The 14,659-nt window shown below is 39.8% G+C and overlaps 1 protein-coding gene across 1 annotated transcript in view; it reads left to right on the top strand.

Annotated features, from left to right (window-relative positions):
* The first annotated feature begins 3 nt into the window (after window positions 1-3).
* Window positions 4-14,659, top strand: part of LOC123498197 (1-phosphatidylinositol 4,5-bisphosphate phosphodiesterase gamma-1-like) — a 33,253-nt gene continuing 18,597 nt past the window's right edge. The window contains exons 1-4 of the mRNA XM_045245363.1: window positions 4-182; window positions 507-658; window positions 1,378-1,516; window positions 3,249-3,417. Coding sequence (XP_045101298.1) covers window positions 4-182; window positions 507-658; window positions 1,378-1,516; window positions 3,249-3,417 — 639 coding nt within the window. The remainder of the gene's footprint in view (window positions 183-506; window positions 659-1,377; window positions 1,517-3,248; window positions 3,418-14,659) is intronic.

Genomic DNA, 14,659 nt, shown 5'->3' on the forward strand with positions numbered 1-14,659 from the left:
ACAATGTTGGAGACAGAGATCAAGGAGGAGTCGGTGGTGCTGCGGCTGGAGAAGGGGACGGCAGTGAAACGCTACTCCTATAGACACAGACCAGAGGACGGTACACTCAGGATACGGCGAGAGACACACCATATAATATGGACTGTCAGTCAGAATACTTCAGAACTAATAAGTAAGTTTGTGTAACCTTTGTGTCAGTGGTGAAGTAGTTTAGTGAAATGCACTAAAATTGGATAGAAGCATAAACATTATTCAACTCTAAAATTTAAAAGAAACATTAACATTTATCAATGAAGAGCACAATTATATAATTTAATGCTCACTAGCATGAATAAATGTTTCTTCTTCCTTTCCTTCATATGAAAGAAGTTCTATACAAGTAAATGGATCTCAACTCAAGAAATTGTTCCTTTATCTGTATACCATCTGTCATCATCTCTTCTGAGTGCAAAACATTACGATCAACATGTCGCCTGTTGCATTAGAGCTGTGATTCTCCCCGGCAGCCTCCTGGCAGACATCAAGGAAGTGCGGGCAGGACAGGGATCCAGGGACTTCAAAAAGTGGATGGACACAAAGGAAGCTCATAAACATGAAAACACATGTTTTGTTATTTACTATGGAAAGAAATTCAAATTAAGATCCCTTTCTATAGCTGGTAAGAAAATGATCAACCAATTTTATTCTCTACTTCATAACCAAGCTATTACAGTGTAAACAAGAGGCTGCAGATCCTAACTCTGGATGTTGCACTGACTACAGAAAGAAAAAAAGATAGTTGGTCCAATTCCCCATAGACTAAACACACACTTGTACAGTTACACAGGATTACTACCCTCTTGCTGCATCAGAGCTGCAGAGTTACAGCACTCTGACCCTTATATGTTACCTGTTTAGTGAACAGAAATTACAACATGAAGAAATTGTCTCTGCTCAGCTCACAATTCAAACCTTGGTGCTGTCTGTCATGAGTCACTTTGGTGACATCTACTAAGCTCAGAGAAGTAGGATCCTTGCTTTCCCTTAAGATAACAAAGAGTATAACTGACTTATGGAAAAGGAAGGAATACTAAAATATCTTCATTAGTATTTCTTTGACTATCCAGTGATGGGAAAATCTTTGCTTAAGTAATTATTGAAAATTTTTTTTAGTAATTCTGTTGGAATTCATTAGAAGTTTTGGATGTAATAGTTATGGAATTTATTAGAAATTTTGGATATGTTTTAGAAAATCTTCATAGCACTTTGCAGAGGTAACTCAGATGTCAATGTAGTGAGTTCTGTATTGCCACAAGCTCACTGATAGTTTGCTGTGGAATATGATTAAGAAGAGTAATAGCAAAATGGTTAAAGCTAAGTAATGATGCCTTGTTGCAGCCATTGGGGAATCAGAATGCAAAGACTGGATCCTGGGACTGGAGCACCTCAGAAAGGAGTATCCAGATGTACCATACATTATCCGTCTTGAAAGATTTCTCCGCACAGAATTCTACAACATGGAAAACCGAGAGAACAAGTAAGGCCCCCCCATCCCAGGTGCACCTGCTGTCTGTAATGATTATTCATTACATCTATGTACTTCGGTGTAGGGATGTTGCAGACACATTGCCATTACCTTGTATGAGGTGCACCCAGCCATGCATGGAGCAACATGACTGTGCACTATAGTTGCACTGCACCCTGACTACTTTCAAAAGGTTGTACTTGACATAGCATCAGTTTTTCTTGATGTTTATAACAGGAGAGTCCAACTAAACATACCTGATCCTTGAAAATAGTCATGGTGAGAGTAAAGCATTTCTGAATACAGCCCTGTGTCTGGAAAGATGACCTCGCTAATGTTAATCATCACCCTCTCAGGGGAAAGTCATGTGAAAAATCAAATGCACTGTAATTCTTACCAGAGAAGAACTTGTAGGAGAGGAAACCTTTTGCCTCAAGCACATGGCATTCAACACTGTAAGAGAAAATGAGGATATTCATTGAAAACATCATGATTATGTGGTCTTGTCTGGTCTGATGAATTGCTCTCTCTCTCTCTCTCTCTCTCTCTCTCTCTCTCTCTCTCTCTCTCTCTCTCTCTCTCTCATCATGTGAGCTCTTTCAGAGTTCCTTTGTTGAAAAGAGTTTCAGAAATACAGAAGGGTCTCTCTGTCTTTCATTAGCATTTTTACTCTACCAATGTGTTTCTCTCTCTCTCTCTCTCTCTCTCTCTCTCTCTCTCTCTCTCTCTCTCTCTCTCTCTCTCTCTCTCTCTCTCTCTCTCTCTCTCTCTCTCTCTCTCTCTCTCTCTCTCTCTCTCTCTCTGTCATCATGTGAGCTCTTTCAGAGTTCCTTTGTTGAAAAGAGTTTCAGAAATACAGAAGGATCTCTCTGTCTTTCATTAGCATCTTTACTCTACCAATGTGTTTTAAAGGGTGTATCTGATTAGAGGTGTTGTACTCAACCACATGCTTGTTTACATCAGTATTTTTTTTTTTTAAAACTATGAAAAAGGCAAAATCTTTATATTTTTGGTGAATATGCTATGGTAACACTGAAAACAAGTATGTGTTTGGTACTGCCAGGATCTCAGCTCTATTCAGGACAATCAGTTTCTGTGTAGCTCTGAAAGGGAATTGAAGCATAATCTCTCATGACCCACCTTTGACTTGTTGATCACTACATCACACATTATTTATCCACTGTATCCTGCATTTTAAAAAAGTTAAATTTAGAAGTCTGACAAAGGAGAAACAACTTATAATGTGTCTTAGCCTTAAAAATATCAAGGCTATGGAGCCTGTAATAACACTGGAATTATATTAGTAAGTTTCAGAAGGGGCTGCTTGGGGCTGGCAGAATGGAAGATTAGAATGGGGCTGAATGTCTGAAATTGTATTGTCGTTAATACTTCACAACATAAAAATCAGAGTGATTCATGCATATTTACCCTAGATATGGCAACATCATTCCTATTCAGAACTGTCCTTTTAAGTGACTGCTTTGAGAAAATAATTAGAACTCCAAGAAAGTTTGAAAGTAGATATAATCAGCCCTTACAAGCAAGGATTAAGTATCTGAGCTACTGACATGTAACAAAAAAAAGAAAAAAAAAAAAAATCATAGAATGTTTGTGATAAGTACAAAGATTGTGATTGTATTTAGAGGAGGAGATGGAGTTGCAATAGGGTAAGGAAAGAAATCACACAGTTATGATTTTTATTTGATAGGATAATTTGCTAATTTTGTATTTGTTTTCCTGAAAGAATAACGATGCAAGATGTGGAGAACTTTCTGCCCAAGATTCATTACCGGACCACCAACCCTCGAGTAAAATCCATTTTTGACTCAGTGGATGACCAGAGGCGAGGAGAGATTGGCTTTGACCAATTTCTAGAGCTCATCAAGAAGATCACTTGGGAAGAACAGGAAGATGTAAGTTGAAACTTCAACTAAATCATAAATCAAGGGTTCTCAACCTTTTTTTCTCATTGAGAACATCATTGAATTATAAGACCTACTTGAACTCCCATTAATCTGACATCAAACAAAATTTAATGACTGACACTAACTCAATATGCAATGGTACTGCAAAAGATATTTTTATATTGGCCATCTAAGTACCTAGAAATCTTGCGAACCTCTGGAGGTTTGTGAACCCCAGTTTTTTAACCTATGTCATAAATGTTTTTTTTTTTCCAGGCAATTGTTTCACATACTTTCCTGTGCTTTCCTGTGTGCTTGCTTTAATTTTCTGACTGTATTATCATAGAGTCTTCTTGTTTCTTCATATATGACTTTTTTTTTTTTTTAAGAGAAGGAAACTAGTGAAAGGCAAAAAAAAAAAAAAAAAAAAAAAAAAAAAAAACTATCAAACAAAAAGGCCCACTGAGATGCCACTCCCCAAACTAGCCCAAGACAGTTAGTCAAAAGAATGGGATACATGTTTTGAAACCTTTCTCTTATAAAAGTTCAAGTCATAATTATGTAGATGGAAATATATAAGCAGGTGGAAATTTCCAGTTTACCAGAGAAATGGATGAATGATTCAAACTACTGGTTAACTTTCCCATTAGAGGTGGACATAATAGGGATAAGAGAAAGAAGTCTTGTGCAGCAAGGCAGTGGGAAGAAGGGAGGCATGCAGTTAGCAAGATCAGAAGAGCAATTGGCTTGAAAATAGTGCTAGAAAATAACAAGAAATGCAACATTGTGGCAGTGAGAAAGAGGTTCAAAATAGTCGATGAGAGGAGAGTAGTTCATTAGACAAAGCTTGATTCTAGCCTATCTAATAAAACAGTGAGATTATGAAAAGATCAAAATGGTCAGGAATACAAGTAGGGTGTTCTATTAGTTGCTCTAGGTCATGAAGGATAGCAAAGTTGAAGGCTAGTTCACCAGGATTGCCAGTGAAGGGAGAGGAAAGCTAGAGCTTATACTGGTGAACATTGAAGTATCTAAGAGTGGAGATCTTTGAAAGAGAGAGAGAGAGAGAGAGAGAGAGAGAGAGAGAGAGAGAGAGAGAGAGAGAGAGAGAGAGAGAGAGAGAGAGAGAGAGAGAGAGAGAGAGAGAGAGAGAGAGACAGAAAAAAACAGAATGTGTTCTATTTTTGAAGTTAAGTATATAGTCAAAGAATTTTTTAGTCAGAGGAGATAGGTGAGAAGTGGACAGCACATAGATTTAGTTAGTTAAGTTGTATCCAGGTGGTGAAGAACATTCAACAGCAGGGGCATGATATTAAGATGTACAGTAGTTACCCCCAATATGTGTTTCTCACAATATGTAGCCTCATTCCCAAAATATTAATTAATTTATTTCATATAAGACCTGTTCCTTCTACTATTGGCAATGAACGCATTGACTTCTTGTGTCTGTCAGTGACTAAAAAATCAACACCCCCTGTGCGCAAGTCGATGCGCTGTTTTCCTGTTCCTCCCTGTGGTAGCCATCTTCACACTCCACAGAAACTCACAGACAATTCCTGGAAGAGGCCAGTTTTGGCCTGTGACTCCAGCTCTGAATTACATTTTCCAGATCTTGTGGTCGTGTGGTCAAACTTGTGGTCGAGGCTCCCTATTTTTCAGTATGATTAAACCTTTGATCTTCATTTTTCCATTCATTGTCTAATTTTCTTCCAAACTCTCAAACTGATTTAGCATTTATCACACTGTCTTGGAGGATGTTCCAGTTATTCACTACCCTATTACAAAAGGATTACTTTCTAATGTCTAATCTTGCTCTGTGCTTAAGTATTTTCTTTCCATGACTACGAGTTTGCAATCCTTCTTGCATTTTAAACAAACCTTCACATACATCTTTGTCATACACTCCATTGATCATTTTAAAGGTTTACACCATATCTCCTCTTGATCTCCTGTATATCAACGTTAGTAGGTCTAGTTTCTTCAGCCTTTCTTCATAAGAAAGATCCTTCAAACCTGGTACCAATTTTGTTGCCCTGCACTGAACCGTTTCAAAGGCCTCCACATTCTTCTTCATGTAAGGACACCACACCTGATTGGCACATTCCAGGTGTGGTCAAATCAAAGATTTAAATACAAAGATTTAAGTAATTCCTCATCCATGCTAACGAATGCCCTTCTTATTAACCCAACCATCCTATTAGCTTTACTTATTTTTTTCCGCAAAATGTTTCTTAAAATTTAACTCCTAGTCGATCTTCACCCCTAAATCTTCCTCTACCTAAATCTGGTTCAAATCATCATCATAGGTAGTATATTGAAACACCTGTATTTGTTTTACCAATTCTCATCAAATTGCATTTTTTGGGGTGAAACCTTAATAGCCACTTCATTGACCATTCATTCATTCTATTATTGAGATCTTGCAATTTTCTACAGTCCCTCTCATTCTTTATCATTTTGAACACTTTGATATCATCCTCATACAAAAACATCTCGCTATTCAATATTATTTCTGGAAGGTCATTAATATACATAACAAACAAAACAGGACCAAGCACTGATCCCTGAGGCACTCCACTTATCACTTCCTTCCAGTCTGAACTTGTACCATTTACAATTACCCGCTTTTGTCTTCTTCCAAGAAAATCCGAAATCCATTTCAAGATATTACCTCCTACGTTGAAACTATTTATTTTCTCCAACAATCGTCTGTGAGGCACTATCTCAAATGCCTTCTTGAAATCACAATAAGTACTGTTGAACCCCCTTTTTTGAAACCATGTTACTTCCTTGTAATAAGGAAATTTTTCTTAAGATGATCAATAATTTTTCTTCTAATTATGGTCTCCATTAATTTACAAATTACACAAGTCAAGCTAACTGGTCTATAATTTTTTTTTTTATCTCCATTCTTGTGTATTGCCATAATATTTGCAGACTTCCAATCCTTGGGCAATTTCCCCTGCTTATCAAATGGTAAAACTGCAGGGTTGGACCTCCCCCTTTTCCTCAATCCCACCCCCCCAACCCTCCCCAACTAGCTTGGGGGCCTGTGGGGAATTGGGGGTTTTGAGGGGGAGGGGAGACATAAAAGAACAATAAATGGACTTTGAAAACCTAGGGAAATTTTCCTAGAAATTTCCCTAGAATAAAAAAAATTTGGGGTAAAATTTAAGTTTCAAGCAATACGCTAGAATAACTATATACCTAACCTAACCTAACAGGGGGGCCTGCGCCCCGCCGGGCCCTCCCCGCTAACCAGGAGGACTGCGCCCACCCTGGACCCCGCCTAAGGTTAATAACCTAACCTAACGTTACCTAACCTAACGTAACCTAACGGGGGGGCTGCGCCCCCCCGGAACCCCACCCTAAGGTTACTAACCTAACCTAAGCTTATTAACCTAACCTAACCTAACCGGGGGCTGCGCCCCCCCTGCACTCCCCCCTAAGGTTACTAACTTAACCTAACATATATCCTTGGCTAGTAACCAAGCCACGCGATAGTAACCTAGCCACGCACTTACAGTAAAGTACCTGGAGAAATTTCCCTAGATTGAAAAAATGCATTTATCGCTCTTTTATACCTCCTCCCCCAAAAAACTCCCGATATGATGATGATAATAAAATAAGACATTCATCAATGTGACTTACGTTTACGGTTGATGTGGAGATATTAGAAAATACGTAATAAATAACAAACTTACCAAATTGATTGGCAGATGTATTATTACGTGAATTGACGACGTCACGCTCCAGCTGCGTGCGCCACACACTTACCAACACACGAACACACGCATTAATTTGTGTAGCTTCACTCGGAAGGGATGATTGTGGACTGGAGGCGGCGCGCTATTAATTTAATTACTACGGCCTTAAAAAAGCCTTCCCCACATTGAAAACATCACAGACATGTTCTATAGTAAGTACTCCATCACGTTGCAATGTGTTTTTAATGAATAGAGAGGAGGTCCAACCCTGCAGATATACGAATCATATATAATTTGTAATGGACATGCTATTTTGTTCCTCGCCTCCTTGATTATCCTAGGGTAAAAACCTTCGGGACCTGATGCCTTGTCCCTATTTAAATTATCATCAGCGAGTTTAGCATCTTCACAAGGAAAAAGTATTTGTGTTAACATGAAGACATCCTTCACCTGCATGCTTAGTACTTCTCCCTCAGGTTCCCTAGTGAACATTGTATTTAAGAACTCTGCTAATACTGTGGCTTTCTATCATTTTGTGTTTCTGCTGTTTTTACTTATTCATATACAAATTTCTTTTACTGTCTGCAGTTTTTTTTTTCTTTTTTTTTCTTTCTTTTAACTGTACAGTAAGTTCTTCTTATACGGTACTTCGTTATCCGGTAAATTCACAATAACAGTGTTTGGTAATTTCTACCCTCGATTCTATTTAAGGTAAGAAAAGTTCACAGATACGGTATCCGCTCGTGTTTTGTTTACACCGTACCGTAGCGCCACTGCACTGCGCGGCCACCACAACAATCAGTCTTTTCCCACATTTCCCACTGAAAGTGAAATCCTTACAGCGTGTTTTTTTATGGATATTATGAGTGTAAGGGCTGAAAACCATACTGTCCCTTAGCCTCGGGAGAGACATCATCTGATAGAATACGTGGCGAGTGAAAGGTGAATAAAAACATTTTCTGTTTATTTCTTTTGCGCAATACTTTATATATTTTTTTTATATGACTTTTCATGTATTTTCATGTCTGTAGGGGTGACTTCCGACGTGCTGGAACACATCCCCTATTATTACATGTTATAATGGGTTCGGTATACGGTAATTTCGATTTGCAGTAAGGTTTTCAGGAACGCATATGTACCATATAATGAGGACTTACTGTACATATTTCCAAAATATTTTTGTATTCGATTTAACATTTTTAGCATTACTTTTTACTGCTCTCCTTGTTTCTCATCTAATCTGATTATTAAGTCCATACTCTAAATCCACCAGACTATAATCTCGTGATGCTTTTTCATGCCTCATTCATTCACTTTAAGTCTCATCTACAGTCTGTTTTCTTCTTAATCATAGACCACAATTTCCTATTAATCTTCAAGCCTTGATTTGTTCTTTTCCTCAGCCTTTCCCGACTGACAAACTCCTTTTTCGGAACACAAATATCGATAGCTTCCTGAAATTTCTTTTTAAACTTATCCACAGATAACAGTAGATCTGGATTTGACACGGGACTGCGGAGCTGCGCTGCCAGTGCAGTAACGTACCCAAAGTGGTCGACTGGTAGTACGCGGCAGCTGACTGTTAAATTTATAACTTTTTAAAGTTTTATACAATATAAGGTGCATTTTTAAGGAAATGCTAATTATGACTAAATACCGCAGCAGTGGGAAGGCGTGTGCATGTGTGGAGGCTGTGAGGTGCACTAGATTAAGGCTCAGCTGGCCTCTACCTGGAGGAAACATTATTTTTATTATTATTATGTACATATTTGTGGCAAGTTGTATACACCCATGTCTACTGCGAATGAGTCATTTTAAAATCTCAGGCGAGCAGCAAGACGGCCAATGGCTTAGCCAACGGATTGAACGGACAATCACTCAAGTCACTCAGTTGAGTCAGTTCAAGTCAGTCGTGCTAGGGATACCGACGCAGCTAAGAGTGAGGGGTTATAATTGTTACGTGCATGTTCAGGCATTTTGACATATCTGTGGAGACAATGAAATAGGGAAATGTGAATGCTGTTGAAAGAGTTTTGTCCAACAATGGATTTACAGTGAAAGTGTGAAGAGCTTGTGTGGAGGCTCACATGAAAATGTTATTATACGCGTGTGTGATGCAGTCGCTAGTGATGTCACTGTGCAGTGAGTAATGAAGTACAGCGAGGTGAATAAGGAGTGAACATTGTGAGTGGTGTAATGCACACAAATTTAACATTGTGAGTGGTGTATCCAACCGTGATGTGTGTAGGGTGACGCTGAGTGTTGTATGCGGAGTTAAGTCAGTGATACAGTGGAGAAGAACTGCTAGTGGTGACTTGAGGCGTACAATGTGAAACACTATAGTGAAATATAATGAGAGGTCACACAAAATGGCAGAGTGAGAGGCTGTAACTGGGAAGTAATCCGAGATGCGTGCAACTGGTGGCAGTGACTGCAGTTATGACATCTGGTGCCATATAGTTAGTCCGTTTGGAAAAAGATAGTGGCACTGTGACATGTTATTGACATCACTGTGACGTGGAAGTGTACTGTGGAGTGCTGTTAAGTGTTAAACTCACCTGATTACTAACGGGACTGCAACAAACCGATGAATGATTAATAGTGACTAGAATGGTAGGAAACAGTGCCTAGGCAGTGACTGATAGTGACTACTGCGATGTATTTCTTCGCGTTAATGATGTAAGAAAAATAAAGCCCGCCTACGCGCTTTGTAAATAGTTTTCCTAAAAAAAAAAAAAAAAAAAGTTGCATTTTTGTTAATGAAATTATATAGAGTACGCTAGTGCAACATCTGTAACATATATAAGGGGTGGGATAGTAAGGTACCAACAGTGATGTTCACGGCAAGCGCAAACCTGCTGGGCTGAGTTTCTTAGAGGGCTCTTAGCGCGCTCTTCAACGCTTTTGGGCGCCTCCCGCTGCGGTGGCGGCTCATGTAAACAAACCTGTGTGGGCATCTTAGACGAAATGGCTCACGCATTGTCTCCTCCTGAATTAAATCGTTTACAGCTCGCTGTTCTTCTCGACGAGTTTCTTGCTGGAGAGGAAGAATTGCAAGCTGCTATAATGATAGCCCAAGAAAACAATGACTTGATTGAAATGGCTCTAGAAGAGCAAGAAAGACGTCAAGAACCAGCTCGAGTTGAGGGATATGTGGAGCAAGTCGTTCCATTCTATAGTAACCAAGAGTTCAAAGCACACTTCAGGATGGCACTTGTAGCTATCTACTTGGGCAGCCATCTTTGTTGAGCTGTGCGTCACAGCTACAGAGCGCTCCACCTCGCGAGCTTGGGCGGCCCAAAAGGTTCCGGACTGGCAGCCCGGGCGGCCCAACCCACGTTTCTTAGGGGTCCGGGCGACCCGGGGCGTTCCGGAACCCTCTAAGAAACTCAGCCAGTTCGCCACAGGAGGTAACACACGGTCACAGAGTGATGATAAGAGGCGTAAACTCACAGGTGTGAAGAAGAGATGAGTAAGTGGACAGCCAGAATCATGTAAAGTAATTTATGATACAAAATTTGCATTTTGTGTTTGAAATACAGCTGTAAGCTTAAAGTTGTATTTAAACATCCACTTGGCACTATATAAATTCTCATGTTTGACTCATATAACTGAGCGGTACAATGACACGGTTGTATGGATTTAGATATCGCTTTCAGGCATTGAATTAAACACAGCTTGCTTCACAGTGATTTTCATAGATTCATGTTGGCTAGGAGCTGAGATTTCGAGGTTTGAAATTTAGGGTCCGTTCTCCGGCTTTGGGTACGTTACTGCAGCGCGGCGATTTTCGTGTCAAATCCAGATCTTCTGTTATCTGTGACTTATCCCATATCTCCTCTACATCTTGGTAATTAAGATATTCAGCCCACTTTATGGATAGTAACTCACCCAGTTTACTGTAATCTACTTTTTCAAATAAATGCACGTTTCTTATACTCTTCCTTCTGTGGTTCTATACTACACTTAAATTGCACACAGCCATGGTCACTTTTCCCCAATGGGCTTCCAATCTTAACCCCAAAAGTGTGACCAACCTACATATCGGCGGGTGATATTTGAAACTGTAATGCCTATCAGCCTACATATAGCAAGGGGTGTAAAAATCTGGCAGTAAGACTGACTATTGTATCAGTGGCTTGCACCGTGTACAGGCAACCCGCGCTTAACGAATGGGTTACGCTCCTAAAAAAACGTTCGTTAAGCGAATTTTCATTAAGCGAACCAATTATAATAAGTTTAACCCCCTGACTTGAGCTTACATTGAGAGTAAACGAAGTGAGAGTGCATCATAGTACAATGAAAGGTTTAATGAAAGTAAAATTATGAAGTTAAACATTTAAGCACTTGAATTCAAGACTAGGTCATTAAAATGTACACTAATGTATGTATGTAAGTAACTTTATAAAGTTAATGATCTTAAATTTATGAAGGGAGGGAGAGTGGAGCGGGAAATATACTAGCGGGCAACCTGTGGAATGTAAACAAAGGGTGCATCATTGTAGTGCAAACAAAACTTATGTACCACATTTTCACAAGGCTTTCCATTTTATCCAATGCAGAGTCATGAGTTCAGGTGGTTCTTTTAGCTTAACCCCTTTGCACCGGATGTTAAAAAAGCCCGCCTGTATGATATACGGGTGGTAGTGCCCGCCGAGCTGGAAACTCGTGCAAGCTTGTCATACTTGTCGTCTTTGTGTATTATGCTGCTATTTTTTAGTCACTATATCACCTTCGAAGAGGAAAGTGGACGCTTCTCTCTTCGGAGAGAGAGAGAGAGAGAGAGTGTGTGACATTTGCTAATATTTTAGACACAAGCGGGACACATGTAGCTTATCTTTAGTGATTGGTGGAGACAAGGATGGTGTGAGGAGCACTAGGATTTCAAGGACAGCATCCGGCGTGAGTAGTTGGTATCCAACACACTATACGGGACAACTGAACTGAAGAAAGCTCAGAAGAGAAATATGATGCCTACGTAGGGGTCACCGTATTTGCTACTGGGGCTTCATGACGCCCACATAGGTATCACCGTATTGAAGGGGTTAAAGGAAGATATGGGGCTGTACCAAGAGTCGCGAAGGCCAAGGCACGGACCTTCCCTTCGACCAGCAAGGCAAAGCCTTCGCCCTTACCTTCAATCCGTACCAAGAGTCGCTGTGGAAGGTAGGGCTGCGAGAGGTCTGCCGCTAGCATGAGTTGGTAACAGTTGTTTCGGTATTGGTATAACTGTAATCCGGATTGGAGGTCCACGAACGACAACAAAACCACAGTGCGCGCTACAAGAATGGAGGGAAGAAGCTGTGACCCGGCCAAACCACTCACGCATGAACAGAGAATAATGATTCTCAATCTTGTAAAAGAGAATAAAGACTTGCAAGACTGCTCCACAAACCCAGCTAGCCTTCACATGGAAAAAATTAGCTTGGGAGGCGATCACCAAGTCATTTAATGCCATTAACGTTTTTTAATATTAATATATTTATAGCTAAATAAAAATTCAAGATTTTAGCATCAGCTGGTGCTCAGAGAGAAACTGACAATATGAAAAAGAGGCAGGCTCAGGTAGTGAGTAACAAGCCCACATGTGATCAGAGTTATTGAATATCTGTGTCCTCAAGCATTCCTTATTGAAAACCTGGCTTGCCACACACTTAAATAATTTTTCTTCTTTTCAAGTTTTGTATATGTATGTTCTGAATGTTTATTGTTGTTGCTCAATTTCACTATGTATTTATAACAGGTTTATTCAACAACTTTACAGACTGCAGTGTTTTCATAATTTCCAAAATTCTTAACTTTCTTTTTTTTTCTGTATCCTTCCATTATCCCTAAAATGGTAATTTATCATTTGTTTGGAAATCACTGTCTTACAAAATCCATATCAAGAAGCAGTGGTAGTTCATTACAAGAGTTAACAAATTTGTATTCTTTGGGATCTGCTAGACCACAATTTGTATGCATTATCATTAAAAATTCCATAGTTAACACATTAGTATAGTCAATCATGAATTACATTAATCACGGCCTGAAATAGTTTGGATACAGGACTATACATCTTGAGAACTACCTACAATACTGTCAGTATACCTAGACTTAAATCCTTGCACATCACACCCAACTCAGTGAAAAGTTATCTGTTGACTTAGCTTTAACATTATTGCACTCAATGCTTATGTCACTCACTGTCTTTGTTGAGAGAGAGAGAGAGAGTTTGATAAGAAGTCCTGGGTTAGTGTGAAGTGGGGTGCTTGTGAAATTCTCTGTCTACATCCCTACATACATCTTTGTGGTTTTGTTTTAAACCTGCTTATACAGGCTAGTATTTACCTTGTGACTGGCTTTTCTTTGCATACTTTGACAGCCTTCTGTCTGTTGGCAGTTCACCAGTCACTTCCTATTCTCCATTAACCCATGCACATATTTGGTCTTTAATAGGCTTGGATGATGAGCTCACTAAAGAAAATATTTATTACCATGAAATAAACAGTGTAACTTTCCTGACAAACGAAAACAAGCTTCATAAAACAGCTAGGTGGCGAGCTTTCTGGATCCACTTCGTTCTTCCACCTCACGATTTTAAGGCGATCCTTCACTATTATAAAAAGAATAGTAACTTACGTGGAAACATAACTATCGGTTTTCCAAGATTGAAAATATTACTTGATGTAGATTTTAGTTCATACTATTTGTTGGTTACTCCAGCTTACGAAAATTATGAAATATTTCTTCGAAGGTCATGTGGAAGACACGAGGGCACCCATGCCTTCCCTTTGACCTTCCCTCTGCTCTTCGTTCCAATAATGACAGCGACTCTTGGTACCACATTACCTTCCCTTCTACCCTCGACCTCAAATCTTCGTGACTCTTGGTACGGGCCATGGTCTCATCAGCCAGTCAGTCTGCTGACTTTAAAATAATAGAGACAGTAGATGGAGTCAAGATGGTGGTGAGCAATACTATTAGTTTTCTCCCCTCTCTCGTGTCGTGAATAATATCCAGCTTCACTTCGAGAGTGAGAGACTTCCTGGTCTTCTTAGCAACACTAGGCGACATTGCAGGGCATTTTGGTGGCATGTAGAGTGAGGGAAGACAAGCTGCTGCTGACGCTGTTATTGTTTTGAACTAGGAGTGAGTGGTGTGCGTTTTGTCCACAAGAGGCACTGGTGTATTCAAAAGCTTGTCGGCTTGCGTAATACAGCTGGGCTTTCAAACTTGGAAAAATTACCTGGATAAAATTTTGTTAAAGCGAGTTTGGTGTTCATTAAACGAGTAGATGGTAGTAGAAGGTAACCTTCGTTGTAGCGAAATTTCGTTGTGTGAACCTTCGTTAAGTGGGGGTTGCTTGTACTAGCAGTCCACCCCTCTTCCCCATCCCTACATGAATCACAGAGGGTCTGGTCAACCCTGTACCTCCCTCCTCCTGCCTCCTCTCCCTTCCCTAGGCCCTCCTTTCCTCTGTGTGCATTGCTGGAGGGTTGTCTGGGCACCATGTAAGCCTCTGGCACTCACATACACATGTACAGTAATCGCCCACGTTTCCG

Source organism: Portunus trituberculatus, chromosome 47 (genome assembly GCF_017591435.1).
Source record: "Portunus trituberculatus isolate SZX2019 chromosome 47, ASM1759143v1, whole genome shotgun sequence".
NCBI lineage: Eukaryota > Metazoa > Arthropoda > Malacostraca > Decapoda > Portunidae > Portunus > Portunus trituberculatus.